At 42.2% G+C, this 25,368-nt stretch overlaps 1 protein-coding gene across 1 annotated transcript in view; it reads left to right on the top strand.

Annotated features, from left to right (window-relative positions):
- The window catches only part of odad2 (outer dynein arm docking complex subunit 2), a 37,324-nt gene extending 12,732 nt beyond the window's left edge, over window positions 1-24,592 (top strand). The window contains exons 11-21 of the mRNA XM_028433254.1: window positions 3,837-3,983; window positions 4,354-4,563; window positions 5,582-5,815; window positions 6,837-6,947; window positions 7,047-7,201; window positions 11,888-12,068; window positions 12,153-12,214; window positions 14,574-14,688; window positions 18,046-18,234; window positions 18,395-18,616; window positions 24,205-24,592. Coding sequence (XP_028289055.1) covers window positions 3,837-3,983; window positions 4,354-4,563; window positions 5,582-5,815; window positions 6,837-6,947; window positions 7,047-7,201; window positions 11,888-12,068; window positions 12,153-12,214; window positions 14,574-14,688; window positions 18,046-18,234; window positions 18,395-18,616; window positions 24,205-24,321 — 1,743 coding nt within the window. The 3' untranslated portion in view covers window positions 24,322-24,592. The remainder of the gene's footprint in view (window positions 1-3,836; window positions 3,984-4,353; window positions 4,564-5,581; window positions 5,816-6,836; window positions 6,948-7,046; window positions 7,202-11,887; window positions 12,069-12,152; window positions 12,215-14,573; window positions 14,689-18,045; window positions 18,235-18,394; window positions 18,617-24,204) is intronic.
- Window positions 24,593-25,368: the final 776 nt, after the last annotated feature.

The raw sequence follows: 25,368 nt of genomic DNA, 5'->3' as shown, positions 1-25,368 counted from the left end.
GAGTGCTACAGTATCAGCAAACATTTATATCATCCTCATTTATTTAAGGATATATAAGCTTCTACAATAAATAATACTGCATAAGGTTAAGGCACAACTTTACAAAGGCACTGAAGGTCTAATGTTAAACAGGTTCGTGTGGAAAATATAAGGCAAAAAACATCATTTGGACAATTTTGCCATGAATAAATAAAGACAAATTCCCCAGCTGCTATTACTTAGGTCAGCCTGTGGCATTCTAAACACAAAACAAATTTCATATTCACACACACATAAATATTTTGTCTGATATACAATATGTTACTAGTTAGCAGATAAACATTTCACTATTATTTGTTGTAAACAATTTCATGGCCTCTCTTATATTTTTTCAGGATTTTCTACCGGATTTAATAATGTGTCAGAGTATTAATGTAACACAGACACACACACACACAAACTATAGTGTTCTGCCCTCATCCAGGTTGCTCCCCCTCTGCTGGGCAGTCACAGTACTACTGCCCTGCTCTCCTCTCATGAGAGCCATTCTACTAATTGCTGCACTAAAACTAATCCTGTCTATGATGTGCAGGCGCCCGTCTCAGCTCAACAGGAGTGAATTTGTAGCTAATTATGTTGCTGTACTGTGAAGTAGTTAAAGAATTTTTGATGCTCTTTTAATAACTCGGTGATTTCTTTTTTAGTGCTTATAATGCATTTGCAGCATCTGGAGGGTTCTCTTACAAGAATAATTGCATCATTTCATTCACATGAGTTCAGCAACTTTTCAACTCAAAGGCCTAGACGTTTGCTCAGCATGCACTGTGCTCATTTTATGACACTGAGGCCTATTAAGTGATCAAGTTTTATGTTATAGGAGATCCTATGTCTAATATGAAGTAAGAAACAACCAGTAATCATTCATTCTGTCTTCTCAGTATGTTTCCTATAGCAGAGGAGGAGATTGGGTTTGTTCTTGTCATTATAGCCTTTCTGTCTGCTGTAGACCTAAAGAAAACTCATGGATCCTCTATGGCTCAGCTTCTGCCAAGACCCTGCACTTCTCTTACACTATGAAGCGCTGTCAGTGGCCCCAGTCCACCTGTCATCAATCCAGCATTGGAGACATGCTCCTATGTGTCTGAGCTCTGTAGTTAATATGCATGTTCACTCCCGCTGGCACAATGTCCACATACAGACACACAAAATGGCATTATGAAAAAGGGCCCTGAGGTCAACAGGGTATCACTGACAGCCCTGTTAACCCCTTTTCCTGCTCCCATGTGCTTAGTGCTCTGATTTATAGGCCTAGAAAGAGAGAGACAGAGAGAGAGGGACGCTCAGGCAGGGCTGTCTGTGTCTGCAGAATCCAGCCTGCAGCTCCAGAGGAACCAGACTAGAATAAGACCTCCATTCAGTAGTGCTGTTTAGCAGCCCAGGCTGAGACACCTGCAGTGAAGGAAGAGACGAAATGTGTAAAGCATCTTTATGTGGCTGATATTGAGTACACGAGTGGAGACATTCGATCCTTTATACTGTTTAATCACCTCTAAAAACAAGTTTGGTCATGCAGTGTCATCACACAAAGTGATACATCATTTATACAACTGTGTTTAATTGTTGTTAGGTCAGTTGAAATTGCTTATGAGTATTATTTTCCTAAATAATATGGTAATATAGAATTTTTTGGGGATTTTTTTTTTTACATACCATCCTCAACAGAAAAACACAAGCTTAGGAGTTTTTTTCACATACAAGTGTGGCTTTTAAACAACTGTGTCTGTCTGTGGTTGTGTGAATAAGTCCATGTGGGATTTGTCACCATATTAACCAACAAAATGGCATAGACGCTTGTTGCAGATCGCAGATGGGAGTAATTTATTACATAATGTATTAACCCAACCTTTTCCTAACTAAACCATGGACTTGAGTTTTAATGCCTAAACTTTTCCAGATAGCAGAACATGTGACATGTCTCCAGGCGAAATGCTAAGAGATTCCATCAACCTGTCATTTGTATTCACTATTAACAGATGTTGGCTTGCTAGCATGTTAAGCTAAGAGGGTGAACCATGTAAATATAACATGGCAAATATCACTTTGGGTATTACAAACTGACGACTGCAGGCCAGCAGAGCAATCATCAAATATGCCCTTTCAAGACTCAGATAGTGAAGCACATTGAATTTCTGGTTCCGAGGTGGAATGATGGTTGCATTCGTTCCCCTTAGAGCATCTGCCCCTATCATGTTCAGAGAGTCAAAGATCTTTCACCATAAAAGATTGTCAGATGTTGTCAATGTTTTAAAGAATGTCGACAGTACTTCAAACCAAAGCTAACAAAAATGAAAGCATATGATCTGTTTCTGTTCTCCGAGCTATCACTCCTAAACATAGCTTTTTTTGGTTGTTTTTACAAGGTACGAAGCTAGCCTGCAGAATCCTTTGAAGAGTGAGAACGGAGGAGACAAAGGAAGCAGTAGATCCACTGCTGTTAATGGGCAAATGGTTCACATTTAGTCTAGCGTCATGATATGGAGAACACATGTGCCCGTTATCCTGCTGTGTCAGAGCACTGCTTTGTGAGGCAGATATGATCAAACACCACTTGAGACTGTGGTATAGGTCTGCGCTGATGAGCCTACCCCTGTGACAGCTGCATTAAACAGATTATTTGTGCAGCCCTCTGTATTGTGATGGGCTATTTTCTACTTAAATGGGTAGCTGGTAGCCGGACATGTTTGGTTGAAATAATCTATTTAGGACTGTCTTGAAGTCTCAGATTGTTTGTGAAATGTGCAACTAATACCAGCGTATAGAGGTTGGGTTGATGGAGGCAGCCTTGACTCCACTAAATGAGAATTCTCTCTGTGGTGTATTTTAACCACTGAAAAAAAAGAAAAAGTGATTGTTCACTTGCCAGAAGATTGGACTGGCCGTTTCAGTGTCACATATCAAAGCCATGTAGCAGGTCTAGTACTGCAGCTGAACTTCTTTTAATCCAACTACTGATTTGGCTTATTATGCAACTGCATACAATACAGGCTAAATATGGTAATATAACAAAACAGCATCGCTGCCTGTCTGAGCGATACATTAACAATCTGAAAACAACAACTGGTATTTTAAGTGCCGTAACGCTGTCAGCATCCATCCACAGCCAGGACATTATGTGGATTTATGCACACAGTGTCCTAGCTGTGAGAGCTAAAAAAAAGACAAAAACAAGCATTTGGACACTAAATTTAGGAGAAAAAAAACATATTCCTCAGTGTGCTGAGATTTGACCACACATGCCCTGTTTTAAAAGTGCATTGTTTCTTCAGTTAACTGGCAATAAAACCTAATCAGTTCAATTTCCTGCCCCATAAGTGTAAGAGGGGTATGAATTTAAATCAAAGAGCAGATTTTCCTTCCCACACCGCTTGTTGACCGAGTAGTGTTGTAGTTACTAAGCTGCTAATCGCTGGGGCGGAGGGCTAAAATGATATCTGTGTATAGCAACTGTCACAACATATTGTGCTTTGGATATGCCAACTCAACATTAGTTTCAGAGTTAATAGTGTTCTCTTTTGTCTGGAGGGCAGTTTCTCCAGCCTCTTCAGTCTCTGTTAGAGCACAGTGGTCTGTTAGCAAATAATTTCTTTCCATCAGTGTTTACCACCACAAAGCTAAACCCGTACAAGGCTGCGGTATAAACAAAACAACCCCTGCAGGGGTGGTATTATGGAGGAAAGTTTCTGTCCTCCCGTTTCCAAATGTCTGCTTAGTGTTTCAGCTTTCTTCTCTTTTGTTTTTTGTTTTTTTTTTTTTTGTCTCCCATTTTCATTTGTTCATGTTTGCCATTATTATTTCAGGGAGGCAACCAGAGTACCACCGTGCTCACACTTTGCATCATGATGGACTTTAATTTGATGCAGGAGACGTGCCAACTGGCCATCCGGGATGTAGGTGGCCTTGAAGTCCTCATTAACTTGCTGGATACAGATGAAGTCGAATGCAAAGTGAGTAGCTGTGCCAAAGCTGGACCTGGATGGCCTGCAGGCATGAACGGAGCTGGCCGTGTGTGCCAGCCTGTGTTTTAGTTACAGAAACACGAGTGCTGGGTAGAGAGCATGCCTTTAAAGACACAGGGTAGCAATTATTCTCCAGTGTGCCTAATGACATGTGTGGGTGTTTTTTTTTTTTTAACATAGGTCTATTACAGCTGTTTGTCCTGTCTACTATTAGTGGAAATATGGTTGAATGTTTGGCTGCCAGATATCGCTGTATATAGATAGATGTTGGCATGGATACAAAAGTTAATTTAATATGAAACAAACCTATAATTTTGGACTTATCATTGTTTTTGTTAATTGTGTTTTTTGTGTTTAGATTGGCGCTTTAAAAATCCTGAGAAACATCAGCCACAATGTGCAAATTCGCCGGATGATTGTTGACCTGGGAAGCCTGCGGAGCATCGTGAAGATTCTGGACTCTCCCATCAAGGACCTGAAGGCCATAGCTGCAGAGACCATTGCTAATGTGGCCAGGTTCCGCAGAGCAAGGAGAACAATCAGACAACACGGAGGCATCAAAAAACTGGTGAGTGAGAAACACATGAATTCAGGTTAGTTCAACATGCTTTTTAATGCAAATATAAAAATGCAGAGTGAGAGAGAACTGCAGACCCAAAGCGTATTTTTCTGTCCTGGCATTAATGAAAAAATGTCCCGCAGTGGCAGATTTTCCACTAAAACAGTTGTCTGTTTATGTGCGTGTCAGCATGTTTGTGATTAAGTACAAACTTTTTTTGCACTTAACCACAGACACCTTGGAAACTTGGAAAAATGAAGGACGTTTTACCCTGATGTGATCCATATATTAACACAACTATTTGCTTGTAGTTTAAAGTGTAAAACATGTTTCACCATTTAAAAGTACAGCAAATTCCCTTTTCACATGGCACAGCAGATGCCAGATAGTGGCCGATCCATTTTTTGAGTGGGGTAAAACCGATAGAATGTCTCCTACATCCTCTGACCTGCATTCATGTTTGTTGACAGAGCGACCTGTGATTAAAGCCTCCATGCCTTGTATATTTTCCTCAGCCCCAAATCGGATGTTCTCATGTGCAAGTCACTCACGGAGGCAGATTAATTTCATGCTATGCTGCAGGACCACCCTTTGAACTGTGCTATGTGTAATAGCTTTGCCTGCTCTGTCTCACTGGCCAGGAACTATGGATTAGAACACTGAATGATGGCCATAAACCGTCACAGTGGGCTTTTCAGGCCTAACATCAACATCTATCCTGACAGTTTTCCACTCCTAGAATCTCTGGCATTTTTATACTTGCAGACCCACTGGTAATAGAATTTTAATTACACCCTTAATCATGACCCACCACTTGCTATTCCCATCTGGAACCATCCATTATCATCCCAATTTTGCAAGCAAGAGATCTTAAATTTATGTCAGGTTCACTGAGTGAGTGTAAATGCATGTACAGTGTGGAGCCTCTCTGCCTCCAGTAAATACACATGACCTCCCTGCTGGTCTGTACACATCTGTGTTTATCCACATGTAAGCCTCTCTGGTGGGGTGTTTTCTCTCTGATCAGGTGAAACTGCTGGACTGCGTCCCTAATTTAGCCAACCTGACGGCAGACCAAGAGAAAGATGTAGAAGTGGCGCGCTGTGGGGCTTTAGCTCTGTGGAGTTGCAGCAAGAGCACCAAGAACAAGGAGGCCATTCGTAAGGCCGGGGGTATCCCTCTGCTGGGACGCCTGCTCAAGTCTCCACATGAGAACATGCTTATCCCTGTGGTGGGCACTCTGCAGGAATGTGCCTCAGAGGTGAGTGCGCATAAATGCATATTGTAAATACTGTAGCATACCTATACTTTTGTTTTATTAAAAGTTACATTCAAATTTTATCGCCACCTAAATCGTTGAAAGACCAAAAGCTTGATATATCTCACTCCTTCTGTACCACCGAGCTGCATTGCTTTCCAAAATGCTATTAAAACACTTAAATTAGCCACACTGTTTTACTAAGTGACATGTCTCATACATTACCATAAATGAATACAGTACCATAACACTGTCCACAGTTTATTATCAGTCAGCCCCACACATTACCTAAAGAGAGCACCAAATATGTTAATATACCATATAATATTGTACACAGCAAATCCTATATTAACTCTGCCAAAGAGTACAGTGTCATTTTAAGAAATATATAATATATACTGGGTATTTGTGCGATAATATTCTCGGCTTTGGTTTGAATTAGTAGACTTGGTGAGTTGCAGAGTATTGAGAGACGATGATTCATTGTTGGATATGGTCTTTCCATGAAATTTTATAGATCCCCTAGACATATTTGAGACATATAAAAATACTCTGCTTTGTAAAATAGCTTGTGTCTGATATGCTTTTTCCACTAGAAGTTCAACTACCTTATTAAAAATTACATCAACTCTGCTACTATGCAAATTGCTGGACAGCAGTTACTCCTACATCATTGAAAAGTTGATTGAAAAGTGTTGTCAGTGTCTAAAGTTTCCACATTACACATATTTAATTTGCTTTTTGGACCAAGTTGGCTTCTTAACTATTTGTGATATTATCATCATGAGTATAGAGAACACAAAACTTTCCCTCATCAGCACTCTCAATTGCCGCACATCTAAGAAGTCTAGTTAAGGCTTTACATCCAAGCCACAGTGAGTGTGGACTGAAAAAGGTATTAATGATAAAAAAAAGTCTATAAATATATAGAAAAATATATTTAATGTGTGTTTAACTTGAAACAAAGTAACATTATGTTGCACATACTGTATGTAAGAGAAATATTGTCCATGTGTCACTACAGGAAAGCTACCGGATCGCCATACAGAGCGAAGGCATGATTAAGGATTTGGTCACAAACCTAAGCAGCGACAACAACGAGCTTCAAATGCATTGTGCCAGTGCTATTTTTAAGGTACCTTAATTCCCTGCCAGTGCATTTGATTGCAGTCAGTTCTCCGAGATTTCCCTTTTTTGTGAGAACTTCTAGAAACCTTCTCTTTTCATTTTTCAGTGTGCAAAGGACAAGCAAACTCGTGACCTGGTGCGCGAATACAAAGGCCTGCAGCCTCTGGTTTCACTGCTGGCCAAAGCAGGCAACAAGCAGGTCCTGGCCGCTGCCACGGGGGCCATTTGGAAGTGTTCCATCAGCATGCAGAATGTGGCCATGTACGTATGCTGGGGTCTTATTGCTACTCATTAAGACACGGACACAGACACAACATACAAAAAGTCATATCTAACTACGTCATATCTAATCTATGGTTGTCCAATAACTGGACGATCCCAACTCCTCCCTAGTCATTGTTGTGTGTCCTTGGGCAAGGCACTTTTTACCCGCATTGCCTCCAGTGCACTCACTGGTGTGTGGCGCTCTTTGCTGGGCAGCAATTTCCCAATTTTTATGAAAGTATTTCAAAATTCAAATTCAAATTCAAAAATATCTCTTCACCTGTATGACTGTATGTTTGTAATTAGCCGTAACAGATTTGTACTACTTGGACAATAGCAACATCAGTCTAATTTGCCTCAGTTTAAAAGGGGGTTAATAACAGGCGTTTCACGCACATGTGCCCTACCGTTTGAAATATATGCTTTCTAGAGCTGATGGGCTCAACAGCAGTCTTCCTGTATGTGAATACATTAATAGCAACAATGAATACAGAACACGAGAGGTTCAGCTTACTCGCGTGCATCAGCGTCGTCATGCCATCATCACATATGTTACTTTTAAAGGGGGCTCTCATTCATTGTGTCACTTTTTCCACTCTCATGCTGTTGTCATATCTCCCTTGCCTTTTACCATGGTGATCGGTTGAAGTGATTATTTGTGTAAAATGTAAAGTTTTTCTAAGAGTCCTATAAGCTCTGATCTTTTATGTGGGTGTTTGCCTTCAAATTACAGTCTTTTCCACCGTTAACAAAGGGTAGAGTAAATGTGCTGATTTTATAGACTGCAGTGATGTGTTAGTCAAGGCCTGTTAGCATTGAACCAAATGTGGGCATGCTGAAAGAATCAGCCTGGAGATTGTGATTTTCTAATGTCAGAAGACGCGGGCTGACACAGCCTTTAATCATTTGTCATGTGTGGCAGAGGTTTATTTAAGTGTCATTTAAGCTGGTTCCTTCAGTAGTGACATTTCTGGAATGGTTTCTGACTTATGCTTTAGCGTCAGAGGATTTTTTAGTCAGTAATTTTCCCTGTAAAATAAATAATACCCAGAGACCGTGCCCTGGCAGTCCAATCCACTGTTGCAGTATTTATTTTCTTATTTAGTGTGAGGCTGGGAATGTAATACATAAACCAACATGCAGTGATTTAATACCTTTGTAACATATCAATCAATTTAAAGCCTATTCTCTTGAGTGTAGTTGAAAAAGTGATAAGACATTTTGTAATCTTTATGATAAAGAGCATGAAGTTTAATGGCTTTTTGTTGAGGTGAGATTGTGCGAAAATACTTTTCTTCTTGCTTCAAATTGCAGCGGAATTCTAAAAATAACAAGAAAAGGCTCAGTAGCATTCACAGGAATCTTTCTACTCTTCATATATCACAACTGACAGAATGATATCCTACATTTAAAGTCTATGTTAAGTCCTCCCAACTGGAACTGGGTGTCTGCTGCCACACTGAGTTAAGCAAAGATTCCTTCACTAAAGCAGACGGATGACAATAAAATTCTTTTAAAGCGAGACGGACAGATCAGTGTCTTTGCGGCGCATCACAAAAGGAAATGATTTGGTCGTGCAGTTGTAACATGGCTATTATTCTACAGACACAAGTTGTGTTTTCATAGTCGCTCTTAAACTAACAGTTTATCATTATTTAGCAAATATACGCTTGAAAGAACAACAAAACTGGCACGGATTGGGAACCGTTCTGACTGCAGCTGGGCGTGATGATAAAACGACTCCACTGCACAGGCCATGAGTAGTGTGGCAGCTTAATAAACTTGCTGCCAGCACAGGCACTCTGCCATACTTAATGACTTGTCACACTGTTGCTATGTAAAATAGTTCTACTAATACAGATAATAACAATAATAGAAATAATTATAATGACACCATTCATCACACGTAAACCACATTTAGAGACGCTTCATTTACAAGCGGTAAAAAACAGTTAGGTTGCCTCTGCTCTAAATTTAGCACACCACAAAGATATCTGAGAGTATCAACAGGCTTTAATTTGAATCGAGTTCTCATTTTCCTGGTTTCTTTCCTGTGTGTGTCATGTTATATTTCGTTTTTTTTGGACCTTACGCACAGTTGGGTGTGAATAAAGGTGAAATTGGCCACCACTTCAGGAGGAAACCAGCATGATGCACGGCAAATGTTTTTAATGCCCACTTGAATGTGTAAGTGGATCTGTTTTTTCGCACTCTCTTGGGCTTATTTGAATCACTTAAAATGTCTAGGTCAGGCAAAAGCTTGGAATGAAGGGACTGAGCCATTACTGTCAAAAAGAAAAGGCTGCTAATGGTAACAGGGTTTTAGGGGCATGCGCTCTTTTCAGAATCAATCACAGGCTGAGTGGTGCACTGAAATGAAAATCATTTTGGAATATGCTTTGCTACAGCAGTAATGGGAGGCTCTGTGTGTGTGTTTTTTTTCCCGCTTTTCTTTCATTAAGTTCATGGTCAAATGAAACAGCCCTGTGGCCCATTGCAAACAACATGACTTTTTCTTTTATGTGACAGATGATTTGCGTGGTCTGGACAGTATAGAGGTCCTGCACTTGAGACAAGTAGCTGCACGTGTTAGCCATTTTCTTGATTAATGATGCATCAAAATGAGAAATGATTGATGCCCTGCAATATAATTACACATTGTCATAAGCCTATGTTTTTCATAGCTGTATACCAAGACCAGGCTTATATGTAAGAGGAAAAACCAAACTCCAAAACCTTACTTGGAAACATTTTTTTGTTCAGATTTATGGATGCATCCACATGTGGCTCCTTCAGCCTGTATACTGAGGTGTTATGGACACACAAAAATGCTGTAAAAAAGCCTTAACAAAAGAGTGAGGGAATAACCTTGCAATGGAAAGTCACGACTGCCAAGTCTCGGCCTGTATTTGCCAGCGCAGTAATGCTTGGGGTCAAGATTGTGGGGTTCGCTTCCAATTACCGACTACCCCTCCATCTTACCTCTGTTCCAGCCCTATGATGAGCAGACCATAATTGCTCCTCTAAATGATACTTCTTTTTACTCCCAAAAGTTCTTTGCTCACCCAAGTTATTCAGTGCTATTTCCTTTCAGATAAAATAGATCTCTGTTCAATTTCAGGGCGTCTATCTCTCTGTCTGCTTGGTCACTAGGTCATTGAAATGTTTTACTTTCACTTGCCTACAAGCCCCACAAAGCAGCATTTAATCTTCCTTCACTTGAATGTGTCAGAGTGCAGATGAATGAGCAAAAGAAAAGTCAGACAATCAATCATAAAATCTGCTGCACAGAAGCTCCACTGTGGTCCCTGTGTCTTCAGACAGGCAGTAATAAGCTTCCAGTTGCATGGAGCCCACTGTTTGCAGCAGAAGCCGCTTCGGGCAGCTTTGTGTAATGTTGCTCTTGCCATCACGTAATTACTTCAGCTGGGATTGGCTTAACAAAAATAGACATCGCAGTTCATTTATCAAAAGTTATGTCTGTGATTACAAGATAATTCTACTGTAGTCAACTGTAGATGACACCTCTGTGATGGCATAAGAAAACTATTGTTTTTTGTCATGGTGAATTTCACTGAAGTTAACTTTGGCAGCTCCTCTGTTCATTAGCAGTGTTTTCACTTGCAAGAATAGGCTGTCTGTCGGTGGACCCTGACCAAAACCAAATGACCTTGGCCATCTACAATAGCTTACAGGCCATGATGCCAGCAACCGTAACTGTGAATAAAAACAGTCGTAGGACTTAACTGTACATCAGAGGTTTGTTGAGGTTTTTTGTAACCGCGTTATATCCCCTTCAAATGTTTACTATAGTTTACCACTCTATAGCATTGGCAAACAAGAAACAAAATCACAGCAAAAGAGGGGGGAAGAGTTTCCAAGCCACAGCAAAGCTTTGTTTATGCAAAGTATGTACAAGGGACAACTGTGAGGAGCCGTGGGAAAAGTGTCTGCACTGCCGCGTTACAGTAACAGATCTATGTGGCTGAGGGCAATGTGGCTGTTACCTGTCACTTAGACAACAAATGGCTTTTCTATTAGCTGTGCTGAGGGTGTGGCTGGATGGAGGCAGTGTTAGTCTGTCAGACCACCACACACTTTGGTTCAGACTGAAATATTAAATGGATCACCGGAAAAGTTTTTACAGACTTTCATGAGGATGAGTAATGACTTTGATGATTCCTGGAAAGCTAACACGTGTTAGCATTTAGTTCAAACCACTGTTATGCCACTTTCAGGCAACAGTCCCAACAAGTTTGTGGATTTTTTGTCTGAGTCCTCTAAAGTGTTGTAAAACATGAATGTCTGGGGACTGACTCAATTTTGGAGCCAGGCCATTTTAGGGAACTGCTTCCCGCCCCCCATGGCTGTGTGGGTTGTCTCCAGGTACTCTGGTTTCCTCCCACCTGCCATAGACATGCATGTGAGGTTATATGTGGATTCTAATTCAGCCATAGGGGTGTGTGTGAGTGTGACTTGTTATTTGTCTCTCTTTGTTAGCCAGTGATGTACTGGCAGCCTGTCCAGTATGTACCCCACCTTTCACCCTAGTGACAGCCCCCACATGACCCTGTACTGCAGAATCAAACGGGTTACGACAATGGATAGATGGATGGATAATAAAACAGTGTGAAGCGATTGCCTACAATGATGCAAGCCTTTCTTTTGCCTTTCCTCCCATAGATTTCAGGAGCACAATGCCCTGGAGATGCTGGTTGGTCTTCTGACAGATCAGCCGGAAGAAGTGCTGGTCAATGTGGTTGGAGCTCTGGGAGAATTTGCACAGATACCTGCCAACAAAGTTACGATCCGTAAGTGTGGAGGCATCAAGCCACTCGTCAAACTGCTCACTGGAACCAACCAGGTATGACAGATTTCTTGTCATTGCATTAAGGCAACTGCTCACCTTTAAACCTGCTTCATGCATGTGCTTGTGTCATCTTTCCAGGCATTGCTTGTGAATGTAACCAGGGCAGTGGGTGCCTGCGCCACAGATAAGGACAACATGACGTAAGTCTCCATCTTTCCTTATTCCATCTGACATGGTCTTACGGAACAGTTTTCACAAGGCGAACAGCGCCATGTGAGGTGTCTCTTAAATGTAATTAGTGGCTTAGTCACTGTCATTACCGAATTAGCTCAACCAATACACATATCCTTGGCTGTGTATTGATGTCATATGTTTTTACAAGGGAATGACACCAATTCCAGGATCTAAACACAGTATCATTAACCTGTCACAGGCCAATGCTTTAAGAAACCTCTCTCTTTTAATTTGTAATTATGCAGGTAGGTTACTCTTTCATCCCCAGCTTAATGACAGATTTTAAAAGCTTTGTTTATTTTACCTGCTGAGTTAAATATGGTTGTGGTTTAATTCCCAGTGTTTTACGATAGCCTTGCGGTCACTGTTAGGAGCTAAGCTGGTCAGACGAACATACCAAAAGCCTTGTCCTGTCCAAGACTACATGGCTGGGAAAGCACAGTGCACCAGAGTCCAGAGCAGGTTTTTTTTTATTCTGCATTCATGTAACCTCACCCTCAATACTGCAGAACATTGCGGAGCCTCCATCTGTGCCTCATTGCTTTAACAAGGCTGTTATGGACTACAAGACCCTGCTTAATTAGCACTGGACACAAATACAAACTTTATTTCTGACTTTGCATTGTTGGTTAGCTGTTAATGCCATTTGTTTGGAGGAAAAACCAAGAGGTTCCATAAAAAGTGAAACATGTCAAAATAAAACCAGTGACTGTGGTAAACTTTACACAATGGGAGAAGCATATTATACTGGTTTGCCATGTTCTCCTTGTTTTCTCACGGTGTGCATTTTTAGGTCAGACCATGTAATCTTTCAGCCTTCACACTTAGCTGTAAACAGAAAGTTCTCATTTCAACGGCTGCTCTTTCGATGTTTTGTGGTGAGAGCTTATTTTGAGATGTGTGTGTGTACAGTAGTTTGCTGAGCAATTAACATAACTCACAGTTGATCATTTCCTGCTCCGACCCAACATGGCTAAATCTGGTTTTCAAATTACCGATGATATACGATGTTTGGCTAGCTGACAAATATTATGATGATGTATGTATGATACCACACAGTTAGCTACAACAATGTCAGTTAACATGACTTCATTTTCTCAAACACCACCTTCTGTTCATCAGCACAATCATTCTCTCATCATCATCCTGATTCAGGTCATCCATAACTACTGAAAGCCCAAAACAAACACTGATCACTTTAAACTTTTCCATGAAAAACTCACATGTTTGTTTTCATTCTCAACCAGTAGGCAGTGTGTGGTTAATGACATAGCACTTCCTCAGATGAATCCCGTGTAGCTACAAGAGTGAACACACGTTGTTTAATGCCTCCAAGGTTTGTGGTCGTCTCCTCTAATCCATCACTGTCAGCTGCGACTTCATTGCTAATCTGTTTCATACCTGCTTCATGGGAAGACAGAGCTGTTTTGGCGGATGATATGACGCTTGATTTTTGTTTTTGGTCCGGATTTAAGAGGCCCTGCAGACTGGAATCTGATGTTATGATCCCTCTAGACTGATTTATGTGCAAACGGAAGACAGATGGCGTAGGGGACGTCCCTGATGTGTTCACTCGTTGCCAGTCACGGAGATACTGTGATTAGGGAGTGTTTAAGTAATTATGACAGCATTCAATGTCGGCCTTGTTGGTGGAAGCACACATGGGGAACACGTTACATGTTATTTATACCAGACAACGGGTGCACTGTGGTGTAATTCTTTGAGTTCTCAGACCTTGACTGCAGTTTTGAAAACAGTCATGTATACAACATGAAATACAGCTTATGCTTAAGTAAACTTCGCTCAGACTCTATGAAATATAGAGCGAACTGTCTCTGGCTGTGTTTGATTTGGAAAGGGGGTCCTCTTTTTGGCTCCGGTTGAAAAACAACCCCCCAACATAAAGTGTAAGTTTCTCAGTTTCTATTTATAAATCCATGTATGGAGCACTATGCACAGATGCATGTATGAGTTAACCTCTGGCCCTAGCATCACTGAGATTTTCCATGGAGAATAATTTGAGTGAGGTGGGGGTTCAGACTCTGGAAAGGAACTGAGCTGGACTGAAGGCAAGCTGTGATGAGAAGCCACTGCTGAAATCGATTGACGCTTTGATCATATTTGGCTGCACTTGTGTGGAGCCTGCTGTTGGCCAGACTGATGCAGCCAAAGAACTGAGAGACAAACATGATCAAAAAATTAAAAGTTCTTCCAAGCATGAAATTATGCTTAATGACAAATCTAAATAAAATCACAATGTAACAGTTTTTATGAAGTGTTGTTTATTCCTTTATTCTCACCCCCTTTTTCCATCTCTCCTTTCAGCATCATCGACCAGCTTGATGGAGTCCGCCTGGTGTGGTCACTGCTAAAAAACCCCAGTGCAGATGTTCAGTCTAGTGCTGCATGGGCCCTCTGTCCATGCATTGAGAATGCAAAGGTACAGTAAGATAAAATGCATTTGTCTTCTGCCTCACATCAAAAGCACACAGATACACTGTAAATCAAAGAGCAGTGCAGAGTTCATGTCGTTTCAGAATAGACGGGTTATCCCTCTCACAAAACAGAAGCCTGCTTATATCACCCTCCAACCTGCTGCTGCTGCTGCTGCTGCTGCTGGGAGGTTAGCAGGGGCAGAGCTGTGTCAGAGGAGGCTTACATGAACCTTGGACTAATATGAAGCAGAGAAGCCTCCTTGGCACACTGAGATTGGCGAACTGGGAAGCAGGCAGGGAGAAAAGACTGAGTAATATCCTGTGGCATGGCTTCTGATTACCCAGCCCAAAATCTTCCCTCAACATGCTACTTGTTACAGAGGCACACAATCCACACATAGAATGCAGGGTGCCAGACAGCTTGAATGCAAACACTGCACAAATGTGTCAATACTACTTAACTATATATATTAACTATATGTTAACTACTTACTATAATTTTGGATATAACAGAAATTCCAGTTTTCTATGATGAAAACACATAATTGATACCATGATTTTTATAGTCTGCAATGGACTGGTGACCTGTCCCGGGTGTACCCCGCCTCTCACCCAAAGCTAGCTGGGATAGGCTCCAGCCCCCTGTGACCCTGCACTGCAGGACAAAGCAGGTTAATAGAAGATGGGTGGATGGATGTCTTCTCATTACATGAATCTGATCCATCCAATTCTCTCATAAAGGCACCTATAGTCTGTAAATTATGATGGATGAACCCTCTGTGCAGTCATTCATGGGTTTTCTGAAGAGCAGTTTTCTAGCCTTTGCCACCATTCCTGATTCTACCTCACTATAAATATTGACAAAGCAATGGAATGAAGGTGGGCCTATGTAGGCACCCTGAGATCTGGCACCCACCTGTCATTTAAAACAACCACACCCTTAATTATGCATAACTTAAAAGTCTAAATTATTGAGGGATATACAAATTAACCCTCTGTTTTCATAAACTGAGGTGAACTTTTATTATAGAGGTCTTTGGAGACTAACTCACTTTTTTAACTGGAGAAACTGCAGTTTTTGCATTTCCACAGTGGCTCCAGGAATGAAAGAAAATGGGGAAAAAAGTCATAGGTGTGCTATGTTAAATATATAGAGTACTATTTTGATCTATATTGTGCATAGCTATAGTCTGTCATTACACAATCAACCCAATCACCTGTAATTTCAGTGACACCTCGCAGGTTTTTGATCCTGTGTATCATTTCCAGCTACAAACGTAATGTTGTTCTATTAGATTATCGCTATGATTAGGGTAAACAACTTGTCAGTGGAGCAATCTGGTTAAGTTTAAACAGATATATTCAGCCCAGACAGGTGTCTTGGGGGGTGAAGCCCTTTTCTTCTGGATGGAATTTCTCTGGCCCAGAAGTGTAGCGAAAATGATGCATGGCAACCATATGGAGGGAGAGGGGGAACTGCGGACCCACTGTTGAGCGTTAACAAAGTTTGACAATGTTTGTCTGGACGTCAGGGTGCCAATTTTGAGGGAAATTCATGAACATGCTTTTTCTGTGATTTTTCTGGGATGAGGGCAATGACAAGAGTTAAATACAGCTCTTTGCCCATCGACTTCAGGAACCCGATACAGCTGCAATGGTGCAGTTGTTATTTAGATAAAAACCCCATGTGGTTTGAGTTAGCAGTTCCATAGTGGATTTATGAAAGAATTGCAGTATAAATGCATCTGCTGGATGCTCCATACTGTACTGTAGCCCCTCCACAGACAGACACTATGCTCTGTGGCCACAGGTCAACAACTTAAATTGATTTAGTACTATAAAAGTACTCTAAAGGCTAAGTAGTGAATCATTCAATTATCTTTGTTCTCCAATCAAGGAAATAGAACCCTCCCAGTCACACGTAATGGGGTGTATCATTAATTTGCCTGGATGCAGAGGCACATTTAGATGCTTGATTTATTTTTCCTTTACATAGTAGCCATGTATGTTATAGAATCCTGATTGCTCCAGAGAAGGGGTCAGGGCATGATTCTGCCATTCTGAGCTTGGCTTGCTCCACTCAGCCTGAGCTCACGCACAGCAGATAATGTGTTTTCTATTTCATTTCATCCTGGGTAAGAGGAGGGGAGAGTGAGAGAGGATAGTGGCCTTTCCGTGTGCAGCCTCATAATGCTGCGGTTTTCAGATCTGGGGGCCCGTCCAGGCCATGAAAGAGATTCTGGCTAGTCTATCACAGCTGGTGGCTTCAGAGAGCTTCCTCTGTCGCAGGAACTCCTGGGCCAGCCGTCATCAGTATTCCTGAGGAAGAGCTTCCTGTGTGTCGGGGGGTCAGCTCCTGGCCCCGGCACACACGCACACCCCAGTGCACCCTTCGCTGGCCTGCACTGCACACATGGCTCATCTCCTGGCACAGCATCACAGGGCCCATACACCGCGCCCTGGCTTGATCTCAGCTGTGAGAGGAGAACACAACAGTACATCCAACTCTCCCAAAAGTAGCCATGCAGCATGACTGTAAATCAGCTCCTGCTTTTTGTCAGTGCTGAATATAATGAAATCCCTTAATTTATAGAATAGAGAAAAACGATACTTTGTGCACAATAAATTCAGTGATTGTAGCATACATCAGCTCTCGACATGGAGATTGATGTTGAAATGGACTCAAATTAAGCGTGCTTTGTGATTTGCATCCAGTGATCCATAATTGTATGCTTTCGGGGAAATTTCTGTTCTATTTTCAAAGCACTGAACATTACAGACTCAGCCACCTTGTTGTATTCCTCTACGGCTGGGAGTATGGAGAGTTGTGATTTTAAACAGCGGCCTGATGTGCCAAGCCATACTGAAGGCAGCGTCTACCAGCTCTTCCGCTGTGGTCTGCTTGGTACTCCCTATGGTTTGGTAGGCATCGCCCCACAAGTGGCTGAGAGTCCTGCGGTACCTACTGGTGCCATGAACTCAAAGGACGAAGCCAAGAGTCTACACTGTGTAACTTTGCTTTAAATGTCACATCTGATCTCTAAATTCTATGTTTCATCTTTATTATGACAAGTTAGGGTGTGAGGAGGAGGAGGTTGACAAAGACGTGAAACTTCAAATCCAAAACAGAGCTCCACTGCAGGACATAGTGTTGTATTTCATTGCATTGCATCCACTAATGGGACTTTGATTGTTGCCTACGCTGATGAAAATTTGTTTGTACTTACTTGTTGTCCTTTGTTTTGTCTTCAGTGCTCAAATGTCCCGGCTTGCTCTCCTCTTTCCTCTCTGTCATTACTCTTCATCATCCTTAGTGTTCATTTTTGCAGAGCACCAGCTAATAACAGGCTCTTTGACTATAGGATGCAGGGGAAATGGTGCGCTCCCTCGTCGGTGGATTGGAACTGATTATTAATTTGCTGAAGTCAACAAACAACGAGGTCCTGGCAAGCATTTGCGCTGCCATCGCCAAAATAGCCAAAGACAAGGAGAATCTGGCAGTCCTCACTGATCACGGGGTTGTCCCATTACTGGCCAAGCTGACTAACACAGTAAGAACACCTCAGTCAACAACAAGGTTTTACTATTCATGAACACTGCAGTTATTGTCAATCTATATATACTGCCTTTTCAATGGATTTGCCCACCCAATGCTGCATAAATCCTGCACATGAAGAGCATTAGTGCCAAAAACTGTTCTCTTCTCCACAGACTGACAGCAAGCTCCGTCACCATCTGGCTGAGGCCATCTCCCACTGCTGCATGTGGGGCAGCAACAGGGCGTCCTTCGGTGATGCTGAAGCTGTGGCCCCCCTGGTCGGTTACCTGAACTCTAGCGACACCTTGGTCCACCAGAGCACCACCATGGCTCTGTACCAACTGTCCAAAGACCCCAACAATTGCATCACCATGCAGGAGAAAGGAGCAGTCAAGGTCAGTTGCAGTAGATTATTTCTCAATTTTTTTTGTACTTTTATTTGGTGACTAAATCTGGTATAATTGCATTGAGGAAAATGTGCTTTGGTCTCCCACCACCCTTGTTTTAGTGATGTGTGAAAAACACTGAGTAATAAACTTTGAAAAGCTGTGACTATTTTCAGAGCCTTTGACCGATGGAGCAGAAACAAAGTGGGTTTTATTCGGCGGCGGAAACATGACTCCACTTTCTAGCCGTCATGGGAATTCAGAAAAGCAAACAGCTCAGTGTGTGCGAAGTGCCATTTCTACGGTAGACCCTAGATGCCATTACAGCACAAGTCAAAGGGCTGTAGCTGGGGGTAACTGTTGCTAAGGGCTGTTCCTGGACATCAGGGTAGAATGCGGCAGCGATATGGTTCAGGCCAAGGAGTGGGGTCAGAGCTGTTCAAGGCTAAAAGAGAACAATGTTTTTTTATGGTGAAGTTTTTTTTCTTCTCAGCCAGGCTACATCCGCCAGCTTTCTTCAGTGTGGCAGTTGTGTAGCACTCTTCCAAAAAGGAACAAGCATTGTTTTGTCTAACATTTGAGCCTGTCAGGCTGTTTCCATGCTTAGCTCCAGAAATTGTTTATGTTTGTCTCCGACATTGATGTAGAGATTTTATGTTAAGATTATGCTGTAATTGATGTCTTGTCAGAGATGATCAAGTCCACATATTTCATCATTTTGGGGAAAAACAATGCTATCTTATTCTCTAATTCAATCATGTTTTACAGAAAGACTTTCACATGAGAAATCCTTTTGTGGCCATGAGTGGATTTAAATTCTATCCCCCTCCTTAAATAACAACTGTGATATAAATTATGAAGTGGTTATGCCATTGCAGCCAGATACTTTTTTCCCATGTTCATTAAATGGTGTACTTTAGCTTGATCTGCTGTTACAATGTGGTTCAACACTAGCCATAATTGGTTAGCTGGACTGAACATTGGGTGTTCCAAAAGAGTTATGTCCAATTTGCAAAAGTCGTTAAGCTGACTGCTTTTTGTAGTTTGAGCCATAACAAAAAAAAACTGGACAAGTCTCTTTTTTTCTCTATGTGTGTGTGTGTCTATATTTGAAAATCTACTGTGTGAATATGTGTGTGTGAAGACATACCACCCTTTTTAATCTGTCTCTGTGTTTGCCCTTATTAATGTACCAGTTAAGAGTTGCAACACTACTCCATAATGTATTTTTGGACTTTTAAAGAGCTTAATTACCAAAAGGCCACGTAACTGCACCAACATTGCATTTGTTCTTAATCTCAGACATGGAAACACAACACAGGCAGCCTCATTGTTCAGTCTGGCCTCAGTCTCAACCAGTCTGCACAGGCAGGCTGATACTTACCTGCCTGACCCCCGTAGGAAACATTACAGTGTGGGTGCACGTCAGTCTGTGTGAGCGGTGTAACACAGTGCTTCATGATATACAGACATCTGTTAGGAAGAATGTGCTAAAACAATATCTCCAATAGTTTTGAATAGGTTGGAGAGACTTTATCGAGGATTGATTCGGGGCCCCGTGTCTAATTTACGGCCCTCTGTAAAATTTTGGACTACATCTTGTGTTATTGCAACTGTATTTCAAAGAGTTTTTCTTTGCCGTTGAGAAGCTCTCAAAACATGTTCACCCACGTGTAGTATACAGTTTCAACCCAGCAAAGGTCTCTGCTACCCCAGAGCAGGTTAAGAAAGTTTCCCTCCTGTACTCTTAATGGTGTATGGCACAGTCCCTTAAGGTTCACAGGGGAAATTAAGCGTTTAAAAAAGAAAGTATTTCACACTGGAAAACACATTAGTGACCCGTCCTAATGTTTTTATTCTACCTTAACCAAAACATTTTGTTATTTACTTCTGATGCGAGTATTACGGATCTCACATAAATCAGTTTAATTTCACATTTGGATATAACCTCTTTTTGTCCTTTGATTCTCTGAGGAATGTGTTGGATGAGATCGGAAGAATAATTCAGGTGCTTTCTCTCAAAGGAAACACATAGCAACAAAAAGAGAGTTATATTCTGACAGATGAATCGCCCTTGCCGTTTGATTTGACATCCACTCTTGGAACTTCGCAGTTTTATACGGATGTGCTTCATTTTGTGTCATGTATAGAATCAACAAGCTTTTCCCCTCTATCCCCCTTGCTTCCAAAGGACTGGGGATTGTTTGCTGAAACCATAAATCCTTGTAGACAGCTTCAGCCAGCTATTTGTATTAAAGAGCCTCTTTCATAAGAAAAGCTTTGTGAAGTAAATTGATGAAAATTACAAAATGCGAATGGTAATTATTGGTAATTTTCAACTGAAGGTATTCCAAATCGTAGCTTTTGCCAGGTCCTGGTATGTATTTTAGGCTTTAACTAATCTAAATGAGAAAAACGTTTGCACTTTTGTTGCCATGAATACACTTCTGCCCCGGCACGGTGTTTGTTTTAATTTTTTTTTTTCCTCTTACATGCCAGACTGCTGAAGTGAAAGGGTGCAGTGAGGGTGCTGGGGAGGTGGGGGGCAAAGAATTACACGTGAGGAAAGGAATAAATCTAAGTCGAGCATCACAGGTTTACTTCTACAGTTTCCTTATGGTTTGTGTGAAACATGACTTCAGGTTGTGGGTGTGGTGAGCAGATGATGTTGGGTTCTGTTATGACTACCATGTTTTTGACATCCATAATGTTTTAGAACCTTAAACTTGCTTCATTTCAGTTTATCAAGAAGTTTAGAATGAAAGGTTCCTCTGAAAGTCATTGATTTGACTGCTGCCCTCCCTCCTTTTCCTCTTCCTCTTTAGAGACACAGAAAAAGCAGCTCAACAGTCTCTGACTCACTGGAGGCTGCAGGGAATGTTGTTTACCTTGACTTCCCTCACTAGCTTCCCCCCAACCCCGCTAAACACTGCTGTCTGTCTGTCCTGTTTGCCTGTAAAACATGGGAATGCTGGGATGGGTTTGGAGGACTGATGGAGCCATAATGGCTGTCAGGCCTGGCACAGGGGAATTCTCCCTCAGCCTTTGCAGACAGCCGCCATCTAAGCAGTGCACACTTAACACTGTGACACCTCAATGGGTGATAGGATGTGTGTGCACACATGCAACAATATGCACAGCCCTCCCAGACTGCATGTCTGCCCCTCCCAGCTGGGGAGGGAGGAGAGCGCTGTAATCAGCTCCCTTCTTGGAGGTCAGGACTCAGTGGCGCTCTCTGAAGTACAAAATCCTCAAAAACTCAGCTGTCAAACGAGGAGCAAGTGTTCATGTTACTACAGTCAGGGAATATCTAACAAGTGCTCTATTATAGTCTTAGAGTTCCCAGCTGGGAGGGAAAGAGTGAGCTAGAAAAAAAAAGGCAGCAAAGAGAGACACGCTTATCTTAGCCTAGCTCGACGCTTCAGGAGACCTTATTTGGCGACGTTTGAATAACATGCTATGAGGTTGGCAAAAACGCTGCCTCTGGCACTTCTCAGGCATCCTTTCCTTTCACAAAAGAGACTTGTTTAGTGAGCTGCATGTTTTCTGGAGCCTGCGGATGTAAGTTTGCTTTTGGAGGTGTTTTGGATGCTATTTAAAAATCATATAAAACCAGAGGGCAAATGTAACTAGACAGTAGTTTATTGAGAGGAGCTGACATCTGAGACTGCTGTGTGTGCCTTTTACCACAAAATGATATAATCCAGAGAACGGATATTAGCTTCTCAGTGCCTAACTGGTCTTACACTGTAGGGTCGCAGCCCTTTCGTGCTTATACGCACAAGCTGGCTCACCTCATCTTTCATCTGTTTTCCTTTCCCTGTTTATCTTTGCACTGAAAATCCTGGGAATGTCTTCTCTTTGCTTCTTTGGCTGTTTGCTAACCACACAAATGTGCGGAGTGGCGTCTTAAGTTTGCACGTAACATGGAGAGAGGTCGGGGTCAACCTCAGCTCTGCTTTGACATGTGTTAGGAGGGAGGGTGGGGCCATACTGAAAGGCATAGGGATATGTTTTAGATAAAAGTGGACCCAGAAGCTTCATAACGTGAAAATGAGAACAACTTTGTTAGTCGTATACCTGTGGCCGTTACGTAGAAAGAAATGCACACAACTGTCAAATTGGGCCCTCAGAGGTTAGTCTCCCACTGTCATTTCAAAGTTTGCACAGGGCCACTGATGGAGTTTAAATTTGTTGGCTCTCAGGGGTTGGGGTTAGGGGTGTTAGGAGTGGTCTGGGACCCTAAGCAGTGGCCTGCCCTGTCTGCTGATAACCTGGAAAATATATTACATCATGTGTTCAAATGGCATTTTGCTTGATGTAACATTACTAAGTAAGCTATTATTAGCTGCAGGCCAGGCTCCGCAATGATCATTGGCGCAGCAGATTTAGTGACTGCTTCTGGATTGGTTTACAACATGCCTGTGAAACCTTTAATCTAAATCAGTGTTGGATTATTTCCTTTGACAGTGACAGACTACATGTTGCCCTCTTTCAGCAGGGATGTAAAAATGCTACACTGAAACCAGGGCAACAATCCAGATGGTGTTCAAACATACCACGTGTAAGCTGTGCTCTTTGTCAAAAAATCGAACTCTAAATCCCGTTTCATTCACTGAAGAACAAGGGTTTGATGTGTGGAGTTTAAAACTTCAGCAGCTTATTTATCAAGGCATCATCATGTTTAGGAGCAAGGAGTCCTTAAGTGCTTAGTTGAGGGATGTAATGTTGCCGTTTGTTCATTTATCGATGTAAACAAGACTATCCGAAATAATTGCTCGTGTGGCTTCGGAAACCTCAGTGGCACACCATTGTGATTTTACCACACAGCACACATTGAACAAATTTAGATCCATCCATTTCACCAGAGTATTTATGCCTACATTTACTTTTATTTTGATTCAGCCCCACAGCCGCCCACAAACATAATGTAGTGATTTTGCTGCAGATAAAACAGGAAAAAAAGCTCCCCCTAAAAACACATGCCAGTCAGTGGTATTCCTTATATCCACTGTGTTCCTTTTTTGCTTACATCTACACAATACCCAACTCTTTGAACATACAAAAACTCTTTTAAATGTTCAGTTTTATATAACCAAAAATTAAACTTCCAAAGCTAGAGATTTCTGGAGAGCTCCAAACCTTGTTCTGCAATAAGATCTAACGAGATCCATTACACAAGCCACTAATAGTCGGATATAATCTGACCTTTGGAGTGGCGGAAAGGCTGTCGAGTGGTGTGGTTCATGCTCAGGTTTTTAATGTCGAGCCTGCCCTGCATGACTTTCATCTGAACAAACTTACAGAAGCATGTGTGCGTGCAGCTGTAACCCCTTTGCTGAGGCATGGTTTGGAAGTGGGACACACACACACATAGAGGGACACGTGCCAGTGCAGTTTGAGACACACAGCCACTGTATATATCTCACTCTCTCTCTCCGTGGTGGTCGGCAGCTGCTGACATGGCAATGTGTGCAACAAGCTACTTAGTTGGGAACTGCATGTTTTTCTGAAGGTGTGCTAGTTCACTTTTGAAAAACAATGACTGTTTTGGTTCCTGCTGCCAGCTGTAACCTCTGTTCTGTGTGCTCCCATAGCCACTAATCCACATGATGGGCTCCAATGTCGAAGTGCTCCAGGAAGCTGCTGCCGGTGCTGTGCGCAACATCCGACTGCTGGCCCTAGCTAAAAGTGAGAGCTATTGTTTTCATTGAGAGTAGCTGATCACAGCAGCACAACTGGAAGAGACTGTATTAACTGTGATCATCGTGTGGAGCTAAAACAAGACATATGCCAGCATTATTAATGATTTGAAAAGTTCTAATTAAAGAAATTAGCAGGGGATTAGCATTAATAGCAAACCCTACTGCCTGTAATGATCCACATTTACTATTTCCAAAACACTCCATCCTGTAAAATCTAAAAATACACACCCCTCCCCTTTTTCTCCCCCCCTAAATAATCTCTGTACAGCAGACATGAAAATCCCTCACCGTTCGGCGAAATTCGTCGTTTTGAAACCAAAATAGGTGACCTACGAGAATCGTGTAGATCTGATGAGAAAAAAATGGGGGGGGGGGGATGTTGAAAAAAAAAAAAGATGGGGGTCCATCCACCCATCCATCGTCAACCGCTTATCCGGGGCCGGGTCGCGGGGGCAGCAGTCTAAGCATGGACACCCAGACTTCTCTCTCACCAGACACTTCCTCCAGCTCCTCCGGGGGAATCCCGAGGCGTTCTCAGGCCAGCCGAGAGACATAGTCTCACACCGCGTCCTGGGTCTTCCCCGGGGCCTCTTCCCAGTGGGACATGCCCGGAACACCTCCCCAGGGAGGCGTCCAGGAGGCATCCGAACCAGATGCCTGAGCCACCTCAGCTGGCTCCTCTCGATGTGGAGGAGCAGCGGCTCTACTCCGAGCTCCTCTCGGGTGACTGAGCTTCTCACCCTATCTCTAAGGGAGCGCCCAGCCACCCTTAGAAGGAAACTTTCGGCCGCCTGTACTCACGATTTCATTCTTTCGGTCACTTCCCAAGAGAGAGAAGATGGGGGTGATGTTGAAAAAAAAAGCTCCCCCCATATTTTTTATGGAATGACATGGGAGGACAAATGACTGGATTAGATATTTAGTATGTTCAGACTTGACTTGTTTGCCCATTCGTGCACCCTTCTCACCTTTTTCACCCCTGACCCGTTTTCATGTCTGCTGTACAGTCCTTCATCAGTGCTGGCTATGAAAGCAAATATTTACCTTAGCATCTGC

The sequence above is a fragment of the Parambassis ranga genome, chromosome 20 (genome assembly GCF_900634625.1).
Source record: "Parambassis ranga chromosome 20, fParRan2.1, whole genome shotgun sequence".
Lineage (NCBI taxonomy): Eukaryota > Metazoa > Chordata > Actinopteri > Ambassidae > Parambassis > Parambassis ranga.
Note: the sequence above shows the minus strand (reverse complement) of the source record. Positions and strands in the feature narration are given on the sequence as shown.